The sequence below is a fragment of the Schistocerca serialis genome, chromosome 9, assembly GCF_023864345.2.
Source record: "Schistocerca serialis cubense isolate TAMUIC-IGC-003099 chromosome 9, iqSchSeri2.2, whole genome shotgun sequence".
Taxonomy (NCBI): Eukaryota; Metazoa; Arthropoda; class Insecta; order Orthoptera; family Acrididae; genus Schistocerca; species Schistocerca serialis.
Window position 1 is genome coordinate 385,408,642 of NC_064646.1, and position 26,242 is coordinate 385,434,883.

The 26,242-nt window shown below is 42.2% G+C and overlaps 1 protein-coding gene across 1 annotated transcript in view; it reads left to right on the forward strand.

The window, feature by feature from the left end:
• LOC126419631 (coiled-coil domain-containing protein 96-like) overlaps positions 1-24,135 on the forward strand; it is a 198,968-nt gene extending 174,833 nt beyond the window's left edge. Inside the window, exons 9-10 of the mRNA XM_050086820.1 lie at positions 15,185-15,301; positions 24,109-24,135. Of these exons, the coding sequence (XP_049942777.1) occupies positions 15,185-15,301; positions 24,109-24,135 (144 nt within the window). The remainder of the gene's footprint in view (positions 1-15,184; positions 15,302-24,108) is intronic.
• Positions 24,136-26,242: the final 2,107 nt, after the last annotated feature.

A 26,242-nucleotide genomic window follows, 5' to 3' on the forward strand; every position in this document is an offset into this window, starting at 1 on the left:
CAGCGAAATAGGGTAATGTTTGCTAAAAACATTTTTGTGTTCTTTCACAGTGCACTCATATCGGAAATTTGTGATTGTCTCTGGTATGTCAGCGACATTTCTAGATTTATACTGGACAATCTCGATAATTTCCTGCGCGTTTGCATTGGAGGGGGGGGGGGAGAGAAATCTTGAACCTTATAAAATTTGTTCTCTATCGTTTTCAGCGCGGCGGCAGATTGTTTGTACTCACAGTATCGCATTCTGACGGCACCTGTACCACAATCGAAAAACGCCAGCTCAGTCCACGACCTGGATGGAGCGAGAAATCTCAGACAACTGGTTTTGGACTCTTGCTTCAAAATCCAATACTCAAACTTAAAATATGTGTATACACCATTCATCTTCACTTATACATTTTCACCATTGAAATTCGACACAGCTTGGCACTCACTTTAAAAAATCTGCACCTTAGAACTGCATCTGTTGTAAACACTGGCGCTATCAGAAATTCGCCACTACTTGTGCCACTGGCACAGAAAGTCCAACAGTTATTGTCTTTGAGCTTGCTTCCACACTCTTCACCAGATCTGCTCCCACAACCTTCATCCACTGTAGTGGGAGCATTGCCCAGACTGAAACATCTTCACACAGACCAAAAGCTATTCGCTGACGACAGAAACAAGGCTTCCCCGATTTAGAACATAAGACTAACATTACCAATCCAAACAGTAATAACAGAAAGAACAACAGAATATTAAATGGCCTTGTTGTCTTCAAATAATACGTTCCTTATGTCCTCTAGTTGAACCACTTCAAAAACGCTAGTTGCACCCTCCTTCATTTTACGAAACTCCACATATACCACCAGTGCTGTACGTCACTTGTTCGATGAACTGTTTGCACTCAGATTATTTTGCAGGACCACAGACCTAGTGTTGTATCTACTCTTCCCTGTGGGACAATTCTTCCCTGACTATGGTGACTTGAGCTGAATATATTCCCATTATCACTGTGGTTATTATTATTATTATTTCTTTCCTTTCTCAGACGCTATGTCTGGTTAAAAATGGAAAGTGACGCGGACCTTAATCAAGCGTGACTTCCTTTAACTGTACAGTATATGTTACATTGCATTTAGGAACTTTTGGGTAATTGAACATGTACCAATAATTACGGATTTCTGTAGTTGTATATATACGTTTGGACGTAGCTGTATTGCGTTGATGTAATGGTGGATATTGTATGGTATGACTCCTGTAGTTGATAGTATAATAGGTATAATCTCAACTTTATCCTGATGCCACATGTCCTTGACTTCCTCAGCCAGTTGGGTGTATTTTTCAATTTTTTCTCCTGTTATCTTCTGTATATTTGTTGTATTGGGTATGGATATTTCGATTAGTTGTGTTAATTTCTTCTTATTATTGGTGAGTATGATGTCAGGTTTGTTATGTGATGTTGTTTTATCTGTTATAATGGTTCTGTTCCAGTATAATTTGTATTCATCATTCTCCAGTACATTTCTCGGTGCATACTTGTATGTGAGAACGTGTTGTTTTATTAGTTTATGTTGTATGGCAAGTTGTTGATGTATCATTTTTGCTACATTGTCACGTCTTCTGGTATATTCTGTATTTGCTAGTATTGTACATCCATTTGTGATGTGATCTACTGTTTCTATTTGTTGTTTGCAAAGTCTGCATTTATCTGTTGTGGTACTGGGATCTTTAATAATATGCTTGCTGTAATATCTGGTGTTTATGGTTTGATCCTGTATTGCAGTCATGAATCATTCCGTCTCACTGTATATATTGCCTTTTCTTAGCCATGTGTTGGATGCGTCTTGATCGATGTGTGGCTGTGTAGATGATAGGGGTGCTTGCCATGTAGCGTTTTCTTTTTCCAATGTACTTTCTTCGTATCTGTTGATGTTATGTGATCTAAAGGGTTGTAGAAGTGGTTATGAAATTGCAATGGTGTAGCCGATGTATTTATATGAGTGATTGCTTTGTGTATTTTGCTAGTTTCTGCTCGTGCTATAAAGAATTTTCTTACATTGTCTACCGGTCCATAATGTAGGTTTTTTATGTCGATAAATTCCCCTCCTCCTTCCTTTCTGCTTAATGTGAATCTTTCTGTTGCTGAATGTATGTGATGTATTCTGTATTTGTGACATTGTGATCGTGTAAGTGTATTGAGTGTTCTAAATAATTTAGTTAGATGAGAATGTGTTGAGGTGAACTTCTTTAGCCAGAAATTTGCTATTTTATCTTTTCCAGGGGCTTTCCAATTTTGCGTAGAATTAATTGCTCGGAAGACTTCATGTTGCAAAATTAGCACATCAGGCATTTGTGGTATCACCTTGTATGTTTCTGTTTCTGCTTGTATCCACTGTACATGTCTGTTATGTTATACTGTACTTGACCATATGTTGCTCCAGAAGTGTTCCACGTCTGTTATTTTTGGTGGATTGTCTATTTTAATGTGTGTGTTATCTATTGTCTGGTAAAATTTCTTTTGGTTGGTGTTGAATGTTTGATTTTGTTTCCTTCTGTTTTCTGCTAGGTCGTTTGGCCAATGCTTGTAATTTCTGCTTCTTTTCGTCCAATTGCTCTATCGCTTCTTGTTGTGAGATTTTACCTAACCTTTTTCGTTTTGTGTTTGATATTTCATTTCTTATAAATTGTGTTAGCTGTCCAATGTCTTTTCTCAGTTTTTCTATTCTGATCCGTAGCCTGTGTTGCCATGCTGGTTTTGTGGGTTTCTTCTGTGTGTTGGTTGGTTCTGATCTCTGCCTAGTGTGTATATTTAGTGTAGTGAGTGCTCCTATATAAACCAGTAGTTGTAACTCTTCCATAGTTGTGTTTTCATTTAATTTGTTGTGTATGATTGTGTTGATAGTTTTTATTGTTGTTTCGACTTGTCGGTTATTTGGTGGTCTATGCAAGAATGGTCTAATGTCTGTATTTGTGTCTTTGTATTCTATATATGTCAGCTGGAATTTTTCTTCTATATCTAACATGTGTGTCACTTCATGTTCTATTTGTGCTTGTTCTGGTGGCTGTCTTAAGATTTCGTTTTCCTCTGATTGTTTAATTGATGCGCGTTGTTCTTTGTTTGTTTGCTCTGGGATGTTTGAGTCCATTACTGTATTTTCTTCTTCTTCTGATTGCACATTATTTTGTTCCAGTGTTTGTTGTACTTATTGTTCGATGTTTTCTCATTCTGACTGGGGCATCCTGTTATTTTTTATTACTACACGGATCTGATCAGCTAGTCGTTGTTGTGTTAAAAAATTTAATTCTGGGTATCTGGTAATAAATGTTGTGTATACTTGTGATCTGTAACCAATTGTGTTGGTTCCTAAGTTTGTTGCATGCTAATAACAGAACATGAGGTGTCTGTTAACTTCATCTGACCATCTCATCCTCTGTCTTTGTTTTCCTTGTAGAGTGGTTGCAGGAAGCATATCTTGCAAAACACCTCTCTTTGGATTTAAATCATTTTCCGTGTGGCTAGCAGTGTCGTTATCATTGTGGATGGGCATAGGGTTCAAGCGTCGCACCCGACCATGACAGCGCTTGTCCGAGACTTCATTAGTTCTGTCCTGAACCAATTAATCACACTAAAAGGGGGTTAGACCTATTAGTGGTTTGTTCTTTTCGTCGCCTTTTACGACTGGCAGAACATACCGGAGGCCTATTCTTTTCCCGGGCCTCCACGGGGTTTCTTATTATTATTATTATTAGTATTATTACTATTATTATTATAGTGATATCTCCTCGAATCCCAGGGGTCCTGTTCCTCATTTGGGGTTGATTAATGGTGGCATGGCTTTCCTAGAACGTCAGTTCTAGCAATTTAGTTAACTGTCCACAGGAGCTAGGGATTCACTCGCATTGAAGTAGTGGCGTAGGTCATGAACGTAGAATTTCTCAGCAGGGACTTCCCTGAATAATATATCTTCCTTAACTCTGATTTGTCCCAGTGGGCAAGATTAGGGTCTAATAGTAAGTCATTTACTGCGATAGTAGTGCATACGATTAACAAATGTAGTACCATGGTTTATAGGTTTTGGGAGCTTGTCCTTTTTATTTAATATTTTATAAATTTTGTACTTCCTCTGTTCATCCAACATTTGGAAAGCGATTCTATTAAACACTTGTTGTGAAACATCGATATCTATCGTAACCCAAATTAGCTTTCCTGTACTTGCTGGTTACCCTTGTCTTGCGAAACGACATTTAGTGTACTTGTAGACAGTTTATTTGGTGGCACCTTAGCAACTGGTGTACATGGTGAAGCACAAGCATTTGCAGTCATCGCGAACGAATCCCCGTTGAGTTCAATTGTTTGTTGCCAAACGTCGATTTTAGCATGATGCCTAACCAGAAAGACTAATGCGAGTATTCCAGAAAATCCCTGTCCCATAGTCGGCAACACCTCCATTTTCTCCTGAAACCATGTGTCTCCTGCTCTGAACGTGATCTGTTTTTCCCCTCCGAAACTATTCTGTTATCTCCTGTTACGCGCAGTCTGTAGCTTGGCCTTTTCATTCTACTCTTGTCCACGAGGTCCAGACTCACAATCGACACTTGTGCCAAAATATCTACTAAAGACTTATACTTCTTCTTATTTATCCAAGCTGTCAAGCAACAACCCGTCTGTGCGTACGTGTTTTACACTACTGCGATTTATTGAGGATGCATCCCGACGGGAGGGACATTGCCGTTGGCGTTTAACTGTTTCCTTTTCGCACAGTACTTGTCTTATTTGCTAGATATACAATCTCAGGTCTGTACTGTTGACATTATACATACATTAAAAAAGTTTTGCATCACCCTGGTCCCCAGACCTCTTGAAGATAGACGTTGACTGTGGATATTGCATCACTGACACAGTCCTTTCACTGTTCAGACATATCACTAAACCAGCCCAAAGATGTAAACAACGATTGATGAGCAGCGCCTATTAGATGGAGGGGGTCTGACAGCCCATCAGTTCCAGCCATTCCACCGGGAAGGGGGTACACAGTGTTGCCTGTACTTCAACCATGCGTAGACGGTCAATACCGCGATTCGTTCGCGTCCGAATTGTTACTTTGTGCCAGGAAGGGCTCTCAACAAGGGAAGTGTCCAGGCTTCTGGAAGTGGACCAAAGTGATGTTGATCGGACATGGAGGATATACAGGGAGACAGGAACTGTCGATGACATGTCTCGCTCAGGCGGAATATGGCTCGGTGGAACCATGACAACAACGCCACCATGTTCAGTAATGGTTTTTGGGCAGCAACAGGACGTCGTGTTACGACTCAAACTGTGCGCTACAGGCTGCATGATATGCAACTTCACTCCCGACGTCCATGGCGAGGTCGATCTTCGCAACCACGACACCATGCAACGCGGTACAGACGGGCCCAACAGCATGCCGAATGGACCGCTGAGGACTGGCATCACATTCTCTTCACCGACGACTGTCGCATGTGCCTTCAATCAGACAATCCTCTGAAACATGTTTGGAGGCAACCCGGTCACGCTGAAAGCATTAGACACACTGTCCAGCGAGTGCAGCAAGTTGGAGGTTCCCTGCTGTTTTGGGGTGGCATTATGTGGGGCCGACGTACGCCGCTGGTGGTCATGGAAGGCGCCGTAGCGGCTGTACGATACATGAATGCCATACTCTGACCGATAGTGCAACCACATCGGCAGCATATTGGGGTGGCATTCATGGACGACAATTCGCGCCCCCATCGTGCACATCCTGTGAATGACTTCCTTCAGGATAACGACATCGCTTGACTAGAGTGGCCAGCATGTTCTCCAGACATGAACCCTATCGAACATGCCTGGAATAGATTGAAAAGGGGTTTTTATGGACGACGTGACCCAGCAACCACTCTGAGGGATCTATGCCGAATCGCCGTTGAGGAGTGGGACAATCTGGACCAACAGTGCCTTGATGAACTTTTGGATAGTATGCCATGATCAATACAGGCATGTAACAATGCAAGAGGACGTGCTACTGGGTATTAGAGGTACCGGTGTGTACAGTAAGCTGGACCACCACCTCTGAAGGCCTCGCTGTATGGTGGTACAACATTGCTATGTATGGTTTTCATGAGCAATAAAAAGGGCGGAAATGAGGTTCAAGTTGATCTCTATTCCAATTTTCTGCACAGGTCCCGGAACTCTCGGAATCGAGGTGATGCAAAACCTTTTTTGATGTGTGTAACATTGTCATTCGTGACGTTGTTTCTTTAAGTGCCCCTGCTGACCACGACGGCAACATCCTCTACTATATCTGAACTTTTCCCGTCCTGTACGCTTAGTTGCACTATCCACTTCTTGTAAATGTGTAACAATGTGGAATACCATTACTAAATCCTCAGAATGTTCCATTCGCATCCTTCGTAAAAAATCTGGTTGGAACCCGCTGAATAATACACCAGACGCTCTATTTACCGTTTCTTTGAGCAAGACGCCGTCCCCATGTGGCTTGCGCGTCAACTCGTAAGTCTGTGTATTAATTTTGCCTATTATGTCAGAAAACGATTTCTGTGTTTCATTCGCCTTTTGTGTTAATCTGTTGAGTTCCTGCATAAAAAACCGTGTAGTGTTCTGTTTTCTGTACCTCTGATGCAAACCTTCTGCTAACTTACATGTGTGGATACTTTATTCAGAACTTCGTAACACGAGAGGTAGCTCTTTGCCTTGCCTGTGATGCGTAACTTGGCCATCCGCAAGCATGATTTGTCTGACCAGCTACTTAAAGCGGCTGTGGATAATACATCGCCTATAAATGCAGTTAGGTCCTCTGTTGTTTTCCCGGACAAAGGAGTAACTAGATTTGCGGTTGAAGGAACAGTGAATGACGAAGAGGCACTTATTACCGTTTCAGTCTCACACAAACCCCATTGAGGGTGTTGTTCTGTCAATAATGATTGTACTAGATGCGTTAACTTTTAGGTAAGTGTTTTCTGCTGTTCATTATCCTCCAAGAATTTAGAAACCAGCTCCGTAAGAGCGCCTGTAGCCTAGCTAGTACTAGCTGCCAGTGTTTGTGCAATTTTACCTTTCCTCTTTAACACAAATCAACTAGTATTACTTCTGACAACAAACAGTTGCAAAAATAAAACAATTATATTTCATACCTACGTCTAACCATTAACCAACGACACTCTGAAGAATCGTCTATCATGTCATCGTATTTTCTACAAGTAGTACATGCTGCTGCTTCTCTCGTTAAATTTCGCTTCCCTCAGTCTATACAATGTCACTTCAAAGACTAAGTGCTAACCTGGACACAGCAAAGTAAACTATTTTTCTTTTGAGAAGCAATATCAAAGTTTCTGTTTGAAAAAAAATGGCTCTGAGCACTATGGGACTCAGCATCTGAGGTCATCAGTCTCCTAGAACTTAGAACTACTTAAACCTAACCAACCTAAGGACATCACACACATCCACGCCCGAGGCAGTATTCGAACCTGCGACCGTAGCGGTCGCGCGGTTCCAGACTGAAGCGCCTAGAACCGCTCTGCCACACCTGCCGGCGTTTCTGTTTGATTCACGCTCTGTCACTGTTGCTGATGTTAGAATGCTGGATCGTTGTAGGGCAACCAACTCTGGCAGGCGCTGGGTCTGGAGCACTTATGTACAGCAATTTCTAGAGGCTGCCCTCGTTCGGAGTGGAAACCCATACTACTTTGTCAGGATGCAGACCAGGGACCCGTGCGGCGTCGTTAGACACAATAAAACAATATTCAAAATTGTATCATTTATTACTGAAAATGCAAGTCGTTGCTGTTTCTTCTCCGCCAGATGGTGGCTACGTAATCCGTAGAAGTATCGGCCGAATTCAATAGCAGACTCATGGTTTCCGAGGACGCCGTATCATCTCGGAGTAGAGTTGGACAACACCCTGATGTGGTGGTTTTGTTGGCCACTAACGAGCTAGGCACATCCCGACGGCATCTCTGCTTGGAGATAGAGGTGATCACAGCACGTGTATTTTGACTCACAAGCGGTTTTAGAGAATACTCAATACCTGCCAGATCAGTGCCCGCGTTTTCCTCTTAGGCGGACCGCGATGTCAGATGCCGTGTAGTCGTGCTGAAAGCTGATCTGACCCGTCGGTACGGTAGGCCTTCAGACCCGTGTGACGCTGGAGTTTAGGGCAACTTACTTGTGTCGTGGACCTTAGTCTCGTTGGTAGACCCTCGGACTATACATCAGCGCAGGATGCTGTGCTGACGTCAGTACTGGATGCTGGACTGCATCTGCCATGGCTTCGGATCGCTGATCGTCTCGTAGTACAGCGACTGCAAGACCAACACTAGAACAATCTCACACGTGAGATGTCACTACGCCATAAGCTTAAAATCGAGTGCAAATGGCACGAACAGCATCGAACGTACTAATCGAGTGCCAAAAGCTTGTTGGTGGAGGGGGGGGGGGGGGGTGGAGGAGTATTTATGTCGCTGAGGATAGGCTCTGCTCTACGACGTCATTAATAGTGATGAATTGATTCTATTCTTCTTGAGTCGTCAGCGGTCTTCTTGAGGAGTGAGCGAATTTATTATACGGTCTTTACTGCATACTCAAACTCATTAATATAAGCACTTTGCACGGTAATGAGCAAAATGTTAAGAGTCCAAAATAAGCTTAGGAAGAACCAATTAAGGTTCAAATGGCTCTGAGCACTATGGGACTTAACTTCTGTGGTCATCAGTCCCCTAGAACTTAGAACTACTGAAACCTAACTAACCTAAGGACATCACACACATCCATACCCGAGGCAGGATTCGAACCTGCGACCGTAGCAGTCGCGCGGTTCCGGACTGAGCGCCTTAACCGCGAGACCACCGCGGCCGGCGAACCAATTAAGGAATCGCGAAAAGAAACTAAATTAGTAAATAAGAAACTCACGGAGAACGTGTTAAGCAAAATCAAACGTTACAGAGATGATCCTAGAAATGAGGATGAAAAGAAATTGCCATTTCCAATCTTCCTTCCTTCTGATAGACCAGAGAAAGAGATCAAGTCTAAGCTGCCACCAGGCAATCAAAGCCCCTGCCTAGTTTTCGTTCTATGAAACGATAGGAAACTGTTCGCACATTTCCCCTTCTTAAAGGAAATTCAAAATAATCAACCATACGAAGTGCTATGAACTAAAATTAAATACAGCCAACCACAGCATGAATTTGAAAATGGCCATTCTACTGAATCACCTGTTTAAACATTTACTGAACATGTGATAAAAGCTTTAAATAATATAGTACCTCCTTTGCGATCTTTTGTGATTTGTCAAGGGCATTTGATTATGTCCCTAATCATAGTTAAGAGTTTTCTGTCTTTATGTAATTGCTAAAATGTTTACGTTAGGCTGTTATCGTCATAGGAATAATTTGAAACTTTGGGGTACAGAATTCATTAAGGTAACGTATGTTACATATTTCCGTTCACCGATGCTTTATAGGATAATATTCTGGGATAACTGCTCACTTAGGCAAAAGCGTTCATTGCACAAAAAAGTTGTTGGAATTGTTTGTGGAGTTAACTGTCGTACTTTCCTGGCATCTTTTTAAGCAGATGGTAATATTATGTTAAACATTCTCGGTTTTTCTGCCGCGTCAAGTCGGGGTAAGATCTCGCATTTTCGACTACAGCCTCCATCGTCATCGTCAGGAGCAACTGCTGCTGCGGTGTCCTTACGTAGCCCGTGGACAGCTTCTGATTGGTCGGCCGTTGTGAACATCACATAAAAAATTCCTAGCTGTTCATTGAGAAAGGCAGACGGATTAGAGTTGGTCCAAATGACATTTTAGTCAGTCTGGATGTGGTATCGCTGTTCACAAAAGTTTCTGTGGAGGGCGCTTTGAAAATGCTGCCGGATCTTTTTCCTCCTGAAACTATAAAGTTGTTCCAGCATGTGATGACGATCACCTACTTCTTGTATGCTAGTAAATTTTGTAAAATGACGGATGTTGTGGCAATGGGCTTTACGTTGTCTCCATCATTGGCTAACTTTTTTGTGCAGAATTTTGAGGAACGTGCGTTAAATTCGGCTTCCCCTCCGTCTATCCTTATTTTATCGTTATGTTGACGATACATTTATGGTCTGACTACACGGCGCAGAAGCTTCCGAACAATTCCTGGAACACATGAATAGCATACATGCGAACATCCGATTCACTGTCGAGATGGTGAAGGAAGAAGGGTTGCCTTTCTTAGACGTTTCAATACAACGACCGGCAGAGGGGCGTCTCGGCCATTCTGTGTACCGCAAGCCGACGCATACCGATTTATATCTTAAGGTACCGAGTTTTCATCACCTTGTTCAGAAGAAAGCCGTTTTGGACACGTTGCTGTATAGAGCAAAAACTGTTTCTGACGAGAACAACTTGAAGTCCGAAATTAACCATCTGAAGTCCGTGTTCCGAAAAAATGGCTATTATGCAGCGATGACAAAGGCAGCGTTCTCCAAGAGAAGGAAACGAGCAAATGCTGCACGCTCACAGGTTGAACCTTCGATTGCTGTTCTTCCTTTCTGTAGTGCTACATCCAGCAAAATAGGAAGACTCCTGGGTAGACGGGGTATAAGGCCAAGTTTTCGTCCTCCTAAGAAAACTGTAAGACGTCGTGGTCTCCTGACCTTCATTGCTTACATATTCTGCACTCACAATCATATTCTGCACATCAAGACGCTTCATTCGAACTCAAACTCGATAAGATAAAGTCAATGTTGTCTGAATTCATGTAAACGATATGCAAATAACAAGTAAGCGCACCATGGTTGAAATACTCGAGGCTGGCAGACACACACATTCCAGACACGACGATCGCAGGGGCTTGCTTTTAGTTTAGGAGACGCAAACCACATGGCAGGGGGCTGGTCCCTTCAGAGGGCGACTCAGCCTATCTATGTCGACCAGTTACCGCCCGTAGAGCAGACACCGTTGGCCCGAGTGAAAAGGGGGAACGAACCCGTGTTCAACTTAAAAGCAAATTCCGCTACATTGTGTGGGAGCGGCCAGCTTACGTATTCTTTACATATAGCACGCAGTTTCAGAGATTTTCACAGGGAGACAGAAAACACCAAACGCCAATACTACAGGTTTCCAGGTTTCTCCTGTTTTAGAAGAGCAATGATGATTGTCAGACGATATTTCTGACGCCTTGAGCTGAAGGTGTAATGGAAGAGACCGAAAGATACACCCCTTTACGTCTGGCGTGGAGAAGGGTCATTCCGTTGTGGCTCCTGGGGCGAGAACACATAACGAGAGCGTGCGCGCTCGTACATGTACTCAAAGAGCGAGGAACAAGTCTCTCCTCAGTACTTCACTGGGAGAGCACCTCTGTCGAGAGCAAGTCGAAGTGCGACTCTACACTGAGTCCTTGTGATTAAGCGTTGTTCACCGTGTTGGCCGACACAGTTATTGTGCGGTGTGAATGGACAGAGCTATAGTTAAACGCCTGCGAGCGAATTTTTGAGTGGCATCGTGGTGGACTGGTTATCTCACCGGCGCACCACGCCAGTAGTTGGACTAGGGGCGAATAGGAGTCCTTGACTTCATCAAGGCATAGGGAGAGTTTGATTGACGGAGGTCAATCCAGATAGAACGAGAGTTATCTTATTTGTCAGCAGTGAGAGGCCCAGTCAGTAGTCATCGCAGCTTATGGTATTGTGCGCTACAGCTATTGCAAGCTCCATATTTCCTCCACAACAGTACCCTTCACTGCATTTCACACGCGACAGCCTCGACCATACCTAGCAACATTCTAACAGATAATTATTCAAGTTGAGTAGGTGTGGCTCTCAGCCATTCTGCCAAGTCAATAACAATCTTAAACTTTGTATAGAAATTTCATCAGCGATTCCTATGCTTGAGAGGTAACTTCACTTTCCGAAAAGAACCGGAATATAACTTGTTCAATTCATAACTAAAAGTGCCATTGTGGTTTCTCAGAATTTTTGAGAAATAAATAACAATTTTCGTTAGTTTTACGTTTTTCTTACACTAACTAGCACTACTCCAGTACCCAAGTATCCCACTAGTTACGTAAGAAATTTTGTGAATTTTTGTGTCATTTCCTTACTGCGGACGACTCCAGAAGATATTTATTGCTGAAAGTTTTTCGGGCATTTCTCTTTAGAACGTTAGGAGCGTCTGTCTGACTTCTGTAGTAGTGTGGGGGTGGAAATTACATCTTGCAAGAGCCACAGGGTAAAGGGTACATCTCAGATTAATCTGTTGCGCAGAATAACAGAATAGCAATCACACGCTCACACCCTGTTAAGGACAGTCTCGGCCTCAGGATCCCTGGAATTTATAATATCCTCTGTGGATGTGGAAGCAATTATATATGTCAGACCATTCGTACAGTTTCCGACTGTTGTGCAGAACACCAACGGCATATTAAAAATAGAGAACTAGAGAATCGGCAATTGCGGAGGACAGCCTCGTAAAAATCATAAAATGCTATTTGATGAAACAAAAATTTTGTCCCATGCCGCTACATACTGGGATTCTGTTATTAAGGAGACTGTTGAAATAAGAATGAGGGAGAATAACTTTAACCGTGATAGCGGATATTATCTGAGCGGTGCATGTAAACGAGCGCTCGATGCAGAGAAGCAGCAGAGACATTCCTCAGTGTTTCCGTTCCCATGGAAGCGGAGGAGCCACCAGCGCAGACATTGACACCGTCTGCAAAAGCAGTACGTAATCGCCGACCAATCAGAAGCCGTCCACAGGCTATGTAAGTGAACCACAGTAACAGTGAAGACAGTCAGTTGATCTTGACGATGGCGATGAAGGCTATCATCGGAAGCTCTAGATTTTATCCCGAATTGACACAACAGAAAAATCGGAATGTTTTACAAGTCAGTACCTTCGCGAAAGACTTCGTTCTTAGATGGGAATATTATCCAGAGCCTTGCATTACACGTGTTGCTTGTGAAATTTGATATCAACAATTTATCTGAATAACAGCAGTACACTCAAATACAGCATTAGTAGGAATTATCATTTAATGAATCTACCTTTGACACAGAAAGGGGTGAAATATGCAGCCACAAAACTGTCTGGCAGTCTACCCACGAGAAAAAAATGTATGACAGATAGCCGAATTGTTTTGAAATGCAGGTTAGAAATAATTCTCGTAAATCACTCCTCCTCTGCCACAGATGAATTCTTGAATAGAAATAAATTGTCGTTTTTACAGAAAAAATCGTTATATGGTCAACAAGTATAGATACAGAGAAAACATACACACACATTATACATACATACATATATATATATATATATATATATATATATATATATATATATATATGTCGAGGTCGAGTAGGGGATGGACATATATATAATCCATCCCCTACTCGACCTTGTCTCCATCCATCTCTTCTCGCTCTTGTCTCCATCCATCTCCTCTGCTTCTTCTCTGCATTTATCTCATCCTTTTCCAAACTCTCTTTGTCCATCTCCACTTCCCCTTTCCATCTCATTCTTCCCACTTTCTTTCTCCATCTCCTTCTCCTCTTCCCTTTCTCCATCTTCTCCTGCTCCTCCCTATGTCTAAGCTGTCCTCCAGGTTCTCTCTTTCCACCTGACGTCCTCCTCCCCCACTATCCATATTTTACCACCTTCCTCTAGCTGTTCAGCTGTTCCCACCCACACATGTACCTCTGCTAGATATGTCAATGATATCTTCATAACAATCTTCCTTCCCTCTTTCTCTATCCATCTCCTCCTTCTCGATTTCTCTCTCCATCTCACCCTCTTTCTCTCTCTAACCGCCATGCCCTTCTCACCTCTCTTTTTGACTACCACCTCCTCCCCTGTTTTTGTCTACCTCTCTCTCTCCTTTCTCAGTCCACCTTATTCTCCCCCTCTCTCACTATCATTCTCCTCCTCCATCACTCTGCTCAGTTGAGCCCATTCATACATGTAACACTTACCAAACGGGTTGACAAAGCAGGCCGATTCTACTCCAACACCAAATGCCCGCTGGGCAGGGCAGGTCACAGAGCAGGAGCTGGAAGTAGCTTATATGACAGGGACTGAAACAACACGTTTGTTTTTCGTTTCTCGGCTCCTGTTGGAGCTAGGTGGCTATAAAGCACACAGTGGTGATACTCATGAAGTTCCTGTATGTGTGCCAAATTTGAATATCGAAGATACATTAACTTACAAGTGGGTTTAAACTGCTGATAGTGGAGTTAGTTTTGATCTGTGACTCAATGAAGCTGGACTGAGATCAGTACACCGATCACATTTATTTTGCTTCTATGAGTGTGTTACTTTTCGGAATATACACTCTAAAACAAATAAAAAAAGCAAAGATGCACCTCGAAGGAATTATCCAGATGGTACGAAAATTAGTAGATGTGATGTACACGTACAGACAAACAAATGATTACAATTTTTCAAAAAAGGGATGATTTATTCAGCAGAAAGAGCTTTACAAATTGAGCAAGTCAGTAATGTGTTTGTTCACCTCTGGCCCCTATGGCAGCAGTTATTCGACTTGGCTTTGATTGGTAGAGTTGTCGAACGTCCTGAGGATATCCTTGCCGACCAAGGTAGGTTTTACCAAGTATGATGACAAGTAGTAGAAATGCGTGCCGAGTGTGAATGGGCATTATCTGAAATGTAAGCCGAGGATGACTTGCCATTAAGGGCACCAAAACAGGAAATAGAATATCGTCAACGTACCGCTGTGTTGTAAGACTTCAGCGGATGAAAATTAAAGGGGTCTTGCTATGAAAAGAAATGGCACCAATTTACGTCCCATTCAGATAATTCCTTCATGTTGCATCTTTTGAGTGCAAGTAGTGATGCGAAACTGATCTGTGACATGTAGCGTAGTCCGCCATCGAGATTATGCTGAAAGCATACAGTTCAGTTGTGACTTGATAAAGACAATGAATGTGAATGCGAAATGTAAGTTGTGACTTACTGATCCTTAACGTGAATCGAGATCTAGGTAAAGTTGTGTGATGTCATGAAAAGAATTATAGTTCTCTGTGTGAATGTATTTTAAACACATTGAATTTCGTATAGTGGCTTATGCCCGCCATTATGATAACGTCACGAGTCGAGGCGGCCGGTTGGTATCGGCAGCTACAATAGTTCCTAACTATGGGCATGAATGTACAATTGGATACAGCAGTTACGATCTGCATCTTTGTCAACAGGCCAGACAGGAAGTGCTCAAGACGAAGAGGAGGCGTGACGTGCTGTACAAGGAGAGTTCCAAACTCACACAGCAGATGCAACTGCTCGCATACCCGGAGCTTCTCCGCAACCAAGAGGTGAGTCAAGTAGGGGCAAAAATGTGCTGGCTCTCTACGAGGGTCATATCTGCACTCACCCTTGTGTGTGAATTAGTATTAACATTTTGTGCCTGTTACGTAAATTCGCGAGCATTTCAGTTACATGTAGCTCAGTTACATCTATCTCTGTGTTGCTGTTGCCTCGGCGAATCTAATTCTTTAGTGCAGCGCGTGACAGTTACGTCATTACACATACTGTCACACTGAAAACTTGCCGCAAGGTACGATATCTCGCAGCATCTAATCGCCTTTAGATCTTACAGCAGCCGACCGTTTATCCCTGTAGCACGCTTTGTTGAAATTTTCTGATTAATGAAGCTTCATCAGGTGACCATATCCTACGACCGATGGTAAACGTAGATTGGTGGTATGCTGTGATTGTTTTCGAGGACAGGCTAAACAGCCTATCTGCGGAAGTTACAATTTTGTGCGTCCCGTTTGTTCCTTTTCTGCTTGTCTCTTCTGTATGACATGTGAAATTACAAGTTTCATCCAGGAATAGCCCTAGGTATCCCGTTACCATGCTTCTTCTGATCGTTACATCAATTAATCTGTTTTACATTTCTTGCTATATTCGTTTGCAGGATGAGGTACGCAGTTTTCTGAGGTGCTAATGACACTTCGACATCATCCTTCAGGTTCATCAAGCGCAGAATTACATCTGTCTTTTATAACCTTTTCGAGTCATCACAGCGAACAACACGTCATATGAAAATACGACCATTCTGCTTATGTTACCGCTGTCATTTAACTTCTGTAGCATGGGATTCAATGCTGCGCTGGAACAAACACTGATCCCTGTGTACAGTCTTTCGATATGGTCTAAGTGATTTCCTTTCGTGGGTAAACTAAAGATGCGTGTTTCCCATATCAGTAGTTCTCAGGCAGTGTTACTGCGCCACTGAACACTGCAGTTTCCTAAGGCGACGAGAGGAAGTAGGCCAAAATGGCTTAACCGAAGCTACACTAGTATTATCACCCCTACAACTTACATAGAATGAGATCAGTTGATCTGCCTCTTTTGAATCAGTACTGATAAGGCTTATCCCATGTAGCAGTCTATGATTTTGTAATACTTTGGCATAATATGTTTTTAAATACGTAGCTAGGTTTATTTTATTTCACCAGAACTAAAAAAAATAATGCTTTCTTCAATGTTAAACTAATCATGTTTACTTATCCTGTAAACTAACTCGTTCCATATCATTTCGATGACAGAATCCTTCAAATTAGCTATGGAACATGCAACTAACTAACTTCAGCAGAGCTCCCATCCAGTCATGGATATTTTTCATTTTCTTTTTCTTTTTTAATCTTAATATTATCTGCCTTGATCTTCTGTCTCGTCCTCTTCATATCTTCGTCAGGAAACAATGTTTCCATTAGTAAGGCACAAACTGATAACAGATGTGTTACCGATCCATAATTTCTTTCGAGTGTTGACAAGCCTGTTGATGACAGTATTTTCTCACTGGCCGCTTGGTAGGGTATTCCTCAGGGATTAGTTTTTAAGTTAGTTTCCACGAACTGTCTCAATCGTCTGATTTTTATTTTCCATAACTTTTCCTCACGGATGCGCAGTTCTGCTAGTGCTTTCTGAGTGCCCGTGTCTCATGTCTTAATTTCTGCAGTAGGTTCTGTAGAAGGACCTCGCGTGATAGAAATCATCCCAGTCGTTAATCTAGTCTATGTATAGATACTGTGACTTCCTGCACTTTCAAGTCTACATCATTACTCAGTCGTGGACTTCCTGGACAATGAAGTACCCCTCTCAGTTCTGTCCAGCTAGTCTTTTGTACAGTAAATTTACTTTCCCTTAGACGCACTTTCTCTGTGGTGTCTTCTATTTCACTTCCGTCGATGACACTATGTATGCTGTTGTTATCACTCTATGTCATTCCACTCTCAACCCTCCATGCGCTGCAGTTCAGGGCATTGCTCCCTGTCCTGAAATAATCTCATCCCGCTATTCCAGAACTCTCTTTTGAGCCGACTACAGCTCGCTGGATCTAGAGTTCATCAATGTGTGTGCGTGAAATCTTAAGGGACTTAACTGCTAAGGTCATCAGTCCCTAAGCTTACACACTACTTAACCTAAATTATTCTAAGGACAAACACACACACCCATGCCTGAGGGAGGACTCGAACTTCCGCCGGGACCAGCCGCACATTCCATGACTGCAGCGCCTCAGACCGCTCGGCTAATACCGTGCGATAGTTCATCAATGGCCCTCTCTATGATACCACTGGCAGATCCTCTTTTTCTGGTCGTCTTGTTACATAATCTTCATTATGATGAGCATCGAACGCAGCCCTTCCCGTGGAATTTTCACGACCGTCGAGTGGGTCTTCAGTTTCCTTGAATGTCCTATCGTCGATCTGCGCTTTTGGACTGTACTAGCTCTTCATAGGGAAGAGATGGACGACGTCTCTGTGATTTTGGCTTTTGGATGAAGGGTCATATTCCTCGACTTCACATGAGACGTCCGAAAAATGACTGAAGATACGATACGACCCAAAGAAAGTTATTACTTTCCCAATAGTCCCATTTCTGTCATAGGCGTACGAATCCATTCCAAGTCAGTTCATCTATCAGTTCACCTTTTCGCTGTCTCTGACATATTCCCAAAAACTGTGGGAGTTTCCCGAATCCCAGAAGCAAATGTTGTGCCAGTTAACCTTCCCACGTGTGTGGTGGGCTGTTTCGTCAGAGTAAACGACATTTCCTAGTCACTGTAGACGGGATTTCGCCTTAACCAGTCCAGCATCTCAATAGCACATTTATGGCTAACGTGTAAATCATTTCACTTCAATGTCTGCACAAACCGATCGTTGTAAGTGTGCAGGCGAAGTCGTTTATGCAGCATTTTTCAAACTGTAGAGCGAGGAAAGCTTAGCTATTGTGATGGTCTGATGTCTGTTTACACTCCCAGTGGCGAGGAACTTGTCGCACCAACCCTTAATCGACATAATGTTTGACGACTTCTTTTGAAATTCGCGTCTTTGGAGAAGAATGGGTGATATCGTTTCCCCAAATCACACCACATACGCCTGGTAGTCATGTAGAAACTGCAATACGTATAAAAGAATTATTTAGAAAAAATCTACAGAAACCTTTTTGGGATGCTTCACATGCTGCCACAAATTACAACCGTCTATGTCTTATACAGGGTGCGGCAGCGTTCATAGTAGGATATTAAAAACGATTACTCTATGGGATCACAATCATGGAAAACATTCCAAATATATTGCAGCTTCACAGTATGCACCGCTTTACTGTGTGGTGATGCAATACAACTGTCAAGCTGCAATGTAAGTGCCACTTTAATATGCATAAACCGCTGAATTTCCTCCATAAGTATGTGTTTTTGGGTAGAGATTAACAGTAAATGTAAAAAACAAAGACATGTTGCTTATTGTAATGCATAAGTTCGATTCCAATTCTCCAATTGTGGATGAAAAAATTCAATCTTTTTTCAAAATAAAAATGTTCTGTCACGGTATATTGATAGTTTTTATTTATGGACCGTCTGACAGCAACTGAATAAAACACAATTTTAGTGCCATACGCGTTTCGCCTTTATTTTCTGAAAGGCATCATCAGTGGGAGGTTGCGTGGACAATTTCTTACATATTACCTCCTGTTGCATTTTTGGTGTTGTTTTTCTTCTTATGAATGCCAATTTGCAGTTTTTCCCCAGATTCCAAAGCACTATGAACTGAACGCTTGTTTCAATGCCATTCAGTTCATAGTGCTTTGGAATGTGGGGAAAAACTGCAAATTGGCATTCATAAGAAGAAAAACAACACCAAAAATGCAACATGAGCGTAATATGTAAGAAATTGTCCACGCAACCTGCCACTGATGATGCTTTGCAGAAAATAAAGGCGAAACGCGTATGGCACTAAAATTGTGTTTTATTCAGTTGCTGTCAGACGGTCCATAAGTAAAAATTATCAATATACTGTGATATTACACGCAACTGAGGGAGACAGGACTACAAAAGTTTAAGATGAAAAAATGTTCTGTATTATTATTTCCGAGTACAAAACACATGCGGTACTACTTGCATATCTTATTTGTTCTACAGCAGTAAAATAAAAAAGGCACGTGGATTATATGGGTGTTGGGATTACTTCTGAAAAAATCATGTTATGGGATTCATTAGTTGTGGCAGATCTAGCAGAAAGCCACCGGTAGAGCCAGCTTTACTTGCTCGTCAGTTCATCATAATAAATTGTACAGAAACATCTCACAATACTTGGCTGCACGGCTGGACAATGCAAGAGTTGCAGTCGCTGGTTCAAAAAGATTACTTTATTTGCTCCTACTTTGGCATGGGCCAACTAATATGCTTATTCAGGTGTGCTGCCTGCAGCAAACCTTGGCGTACCCTGAGCGGCACTGAAGTCATGCAGCGGTGCATGTACTGATGTGAGGGTGGGCCGCAAAGAGAAATGGGTGTCTGCCCTCGGTCAGTGGTGTGGCGAGTCTGTCACACTTAAGAAAAGACAAACTGCGTCGGCAGCTGAATGAAGGTTTCGCACAGACTTTGGGAAAGGCTGTGCCGGGATCAGTTTGTCTGAAATAAAGATGTGACTGTCCTCTTCCTTTCTACTACCCCCGGTGGTACAGCACGACCACAAAAAAGAATGCCTGTGGAAATTTTTATACATGCAACCACAGGCCCACATTGTATTTTGTTTATGCTCCTCCTGAGTGTAATTTAGCAATGTCTTTCGCAGCTTGCAGCGTATTTTGAACATCATAGTGGTGTAGATCAATCAATGGCTCTGAGCACTATGGGACTCAACATCTTAGGTCATAAGTCCCCTATAACTTAGAACTACTTAAACCTAACTAACCTAAAGACATCACACACACCCATGCCCGAGGCAGGATTCGAACCTGCGACCGTAGCAGTCCCGCGGTTCCGGACTGCAGCGCCAGAACCGCTAGACCACCGCGGCCGGCAGTGGTGTAGATGCCTGGTCATGTAATATGCATTCTATCTCACTTGCATTTTTCTAATTCCCCACCACTTTTATACCGGACTATGTCCACTACAGTGTCGTGGTGTCTTACTTAACTTGGTAAGACGTTTGATAGTGATATCATAGTTTGGTGACCATACTAGGTCATAAATTATACTAATTATACTAATTAAGTAAGGTTATTTTAAACCTATCCAGCAGCCATATTGGGTCATAAATTGTAGTAATAAAAGACAGGTGACGTAAATATAGGGACACTCAGTGTGGGTAATAAATTATAGCGATAAGGTAAGTGGAGGAAATGTGATAACCATATAGGCTGGCTTCATATGCCTTGGTCAGTTGGAGAACATCCCATCTCTGATCTTGAATCACCTGCAATTTATATGTTAGGGAACTAGCCTAGAAGAGAGTGGGCTGGGGGAAGTGGAAGGGCGAAGGGTGGAGGAGAGGTGAGATCTGGCAGTAATCCAGTTTGGCCTGAAACCCACACACTTTCTCTCCCCGTGTGGCCTATCGGCGTGGTCTTCATGAGGCTGCAGTGTGTGAGAGATTTCATGAATACACATTATGTAACTTACCAGATATTGCTGAGGATGATCCATCCTAGCTCATCTTACGGTACAGCCACCTGCCTTGCACGTGTGGCCGTACGGATCTCACTTGTATCTGCATAAAACAAGGTAAATTTTTTAAGTGCTCGCTCATGTGGAGGCGAGTGACGGAATGACAGTTGGGTGGAGCTGATCTGCATGGAAAGCGAGTGGTGGGGGGCCACTCGCTCGTCATTGTTCTGTGCATGAAGTCCTCTAGGCAGAACGGTACAGACAGAGAGAGTAGCCATGGACTTGTGATGCACCAACGGAGGAAACACTATGTTCTGGTAGGCACAGTTTGATGTCTACCAGAACATAGTGTTTCCTCCGTTGGTGCATCACAAGTCCATGGCTACTCTCTCTGTCTGTACCGTTCTGCCTAGAGGACTTCATGCACAGAACAATGACGAGCGAGTGGCCCCCCACCACTCGCTTTCCATGCAGATCAGCTCCACCCAACTGTCATTCCGTCACTCGCCTCCACATGAGCGAGCACTTAAAAAATTTACCTTGTTTTATGCAGATACAAGTGAGATCCGTACGGCCACACGTGCAAGGCAGGTGGCTGTACCGTAAGATGAGCTAGGATGGATCATCCTCAGCAATATCTGGTAAGTTACATAATGTGTATTCATGAAATCTCTCACACACTGCAGCCTCATGAAGACCACGCCGATAGGCCACACGGGGAGAGAAAGTGTGTGGGTTTCAGGCCAAACTGGATTACTGCCAGATCTCACCTCTCCTCCACCCTTCGCCCTTCCACTTCCCCCAGCCCACTCTCTTCTAGGCTAGTTCCCTAACATATAAATTGCAGGTGATTCAAGATCAGAGATGGGATGTTCTCCAACTGACCAAGGCATATGAAGCCAGCCTATATGGTTATCACATTTCCTCCACTTACCTTATCGCTATAATTTATTACCCACACTGAGTGTCCCTATATTTACGTCACCTGTCTTTTATTACTACAATTTATGACCCAATATGGCTGCTGGATAGGTTTAAAATAACCTTACTTAATTAGTATAAATAGTATAATTAGTATAATTTATGACCTAGTATGGTCACCATACTATGATATCACTATCAAACGTCTTACCAAGTTAAGTAAGACACCATGACACTGTAGTGGACATAGTCCGGTATAAAAGTGGTGGGGAATTAGAAAAATGCAAGTGAGATAGAATGCATATTACATGACCAGGCATCTACACCACTGCCGGCCGCGGTGGTCTAGCGGTTCTGGCGCTGCAGTCCGGAACCGCGGGACTGCTACGGTCGCAGGTTCGAATCCTGCCTCGGGCATGGGTGTGTGTGATGTCTTTAGGTTAGTTAGGTTTAAGTAGTTCTAAGTTATAGGGGACTTATGACCTAAGATGTTGAGTCCCATAGTGCTCAGAGCCATTGATTGATCTACACCACTATGATGTTCAAAATACGCTGCAAGCTGCGAAAGACATTGCTAAATTACACTCAGGAGGAGCATAAACAAAATACAATGTGGGCCTGTGGTTGCATGTATAAAAATTTCCACAGGCATTCTTTTTTGTGGTCGTGCTGTACCACCGGGGGTAGTAGAAAGGAAGAGGACAGTCACATCTTTATTTCAGACAAACTGATCCCGGCACAGCCTTTCCCAAAGTCTGTGCGAAACCTTCATTCAGCTGCCGACGCAGTTTGTCTTTTCTTAAGTGTGACAGACTCGCCACACCACTGACCGAGGGCAGACACCCATTTCTCTTTGCGGCCCACCCTCACATCAGTACATGCACCGCTGCATGACTTCAGTGCCGCTCAGGGTACGCCAAGGTTTGCTGCAGGCAGCACACCTGAATAAGCATATTAGTTGGCCCATGCCAAAGTAGGAGCAAATAAAGTAATCTTTTTGAACCAGCGACTGCAACTCTTGCATTGTCCAGCCGTGCAGCCAAGTATTGTGAGATGTTTCTGTACAATTTATTATGATGAACTGACGAGCAAGTAAAGCTGGCTCTACCGGTGGCTTTCTGCTAGATCTGCCACAACTAATGAATCCCATAACATGATTTTTTCAGAAGTAATCCCAACACCCATATAATCCACGTGCCTTTTTTATTTTACTGCTGTAGAACAAATAAGATATGCAAGTAGTACCGCATGTGTTTTGTACTCGGAAATAATAATACAGAACATTTTTTCATCTTAAACTTTTGTAGTCGTGTCTCCCTCAGTTGCGTGTAATATCACGGTATATTGATAATTTTTACTTATGGACCGTCTGACAGCAACTGAATAAAACACAATTTTAGTGCCATACGCGTTTCGCCTTTATTTTCTGCAAAGCATCATCAGTGGCAGGTTGCGTGGACAATTTCTTACATATTACGCTCATGTTGCATTTTTGGTGTTGTTTTTCTTCTTATGAATGCCAATTTGCGGTTTTTCCCCACATTCCAAAGCACTATGAACTGAATGGCATTGAAACAAGCGTTCAGTTCATAGTGCTTTGGAATCTGGGGAAAAACTGCAAATTGGCATTCATAAGAAGAAAAACAACACCAAAAATGCAACAGGAGGTAATATGTAAGAAATTGTCCACGCAACCTCCCACTGATGATGCCTTTCAGAAAATAAAGGCGAAACGCGTATGGCACTAAAATTGTGTTTTTTCAGTTGCTGTCAGACGGTCCATAAGTAAAAATTATCAATAAACCGTGACAGAACATTTTTATTTTGAAAAAAGATTGAATTTTTTCATCCACAATTGGAGAATTGGAATCGAACTTATGCATTACAATAAGCAACATGTCTTTGTTTTTTGCACTTACTGTTAGTCTCTACCTAAAAACACATACTTATGGAGGAAATTCAGCGGTTTATGCATATTAAAGTGGCACTTACATTGCAGCTTGACAGTTGTATTGTATCACTACACAGTAAAGCGATGCATACTGCGAAGCTGCAATATATTTGGAATGTTTTCCATGTTTGTGATCCCATAGAGTAATCGTTGTCTGAATGTGTGTCTTCATACACTGCAATCCTTACAATGCTATGTGGAGTTCCGTCTCAGAGATCTGTGTATAAGAGAGCAATCAAATGAATACTTTTTTTTAAAAATTATAACATCCGTTTGATTTCCAATCATGCATATTACTAAATTTCTTTGTAGTACTCTTATATATGAGAACTAAATCTACATTATTATTACAGCATGAAAGAGGCGTGAAAGTGTTCTGACTTAAAGCATGTGTTCTCAACAACTCTATTCAGTATTACCAACATTGTGCGACACAAACATCACACTACGCTCATCGAGAAACGCTTCTTAACCTGTAACTTATACCGGTAACATCAATATACGATCCATGTGTATTTTTTATTACTATAGAACAATTAAGCTCCAAAAATAGTGATGTGTGTGTTTTAATCTAAATCCTAAGTATTTTGATAAATAATACAGACAATTATTTTTTGGTGCAGAGTTGAATTCTTATCATTTGCAATCAAGGATTTATAATCATACTTGTGTATTACGACAAGCAATGTGCATTTGTGTTTTATACACATATTGTTACTTTATACAACAGAACACCTACTTAAGGAGAAAACTTAGTAGTATGTATTCATTGAAGTATCAACCTTAGTATGTTTCTAACGTGAGATTTTACTCCCAAGTAAACTGTATCTCCCACCAAGAAACTGTGTAGAACAACCGAAGTAAAAATCAGGGTAATGCCAAGCAGCTATTAACATCGGAAATTATCCGCATATAAAGGGTAACCACAACGTATGGCTGACTTCTATATCGGTTCCAGCAAACATAAAACGAGTTTTTCGACAAAAATTAGAGAATGACCTTTCTGTAACGTTAAAAAATAAAATTTGTGGTGTATTTAACATTTATCTACATGGTATATACTCCAAGTTCGTCTCAATGAGACATAATGACAAGACGAATCTACCATTTCTTCTAAATGGAAACAATATTATTACAGTATCGACCTTAGTTATGTGTAGTTGCAAGCCCGCATCTCGTGGTCGTGCGGTAGCGTTCTCGCTTCCCACGCCCGGGTTCCCGGGTTCGATTCCCGGCGGGGTCAGGGATTTTCTCTGCCTCGTGATGGCTGGGTGTTGTGTGCTGTCCTTAGGTTAGTTAGGTTTAAGTAGTTCTAAGTTCTAGGGGACTTATGACCACAGCAGTTGAGTCCCATAGTGCTCAGAGCCATTTGAACCATTTTTTTGTAGTTGCAAAATAACAAAATAGATGAGAAACTGATACTGAGAGAAAAAGATCTTTGGTGTACATTGTATGATAAATCAGAAAATATGGATGTTTCGTCATTCCCCTGTTAAAGTACACATTTGTGATGTCATCCCCCCTTATACGAGTGTGTGCCCAAAAATAATGCATCCGTATTAGTTGTGATAACTCTTAAAGCTTTTTAAATAAAAGATACGTTATTAACATTCTGCATCTTTATTATTCATGTCTAGATATTTATTTTTCAACATAGTCACCCTGACAATGAACACGTTTCGTCCAATGAGAGACCACCTTGTTGATAATGTCACAGCAGATTGTTCAACGGAACCACAATGTCATCTCTGTTGGCACCGCTTCACCACTGTCAAAGCGAAGTCCTCAGATGCGTTCTTCAAGTTTTGGTAGCAGATGAAAATCCGATGGGGCCAAGTCGGGACTGAATTGTGGGTGATCTGTGACAGAGAACACAAGGAGTCGGAGTGCTGCAGAAGTCGCAGCACTCCCGTGTGGTCGAGCATTGTCATACTGAAGAATAGCGTGCGCTGTGTGTGGACGAACTCTCTGAATTCGTAGCTCGCTTACAACACGCTGTTTATGACACTCCGATATAGTCACATTACACACCACCTTGTTACACACTAGTATTCGGCGCCCTTTTGTGGCAGAGGCTTGCAACCAGCATCAGCAAAGCATGCAAATCGACAGACTAATGTGCATGACATGTAATACCTCAACCGATTATTGAGAACAGAATAAAAAGAAATCAGAGGCATTAGTTTTCAGCACACGCTCCTATCTAGTGTTTACATTAAATCCTAATAGTTTCTATTCCGAACTCCGACTGTTTCCTCTGTATAATGTTTTTTATAAATGTGTCTCTAAATCAGTGTAATTTTACTAAAGTGTGAGCTGTAAAGTATTGTCATGTGAGTGTAGACAACGAGTATAAAAGATGTTTTCTATGGTGTACATCTCACTGCTGCCTTGAGCCATAAGGAGGTTAGTAAGAGTGTAAAAGTTGTTCTTTCCGATGTGCTTCAGTTGGTATAGTATTTTCACAATGTAAAGCATTTATTAAGC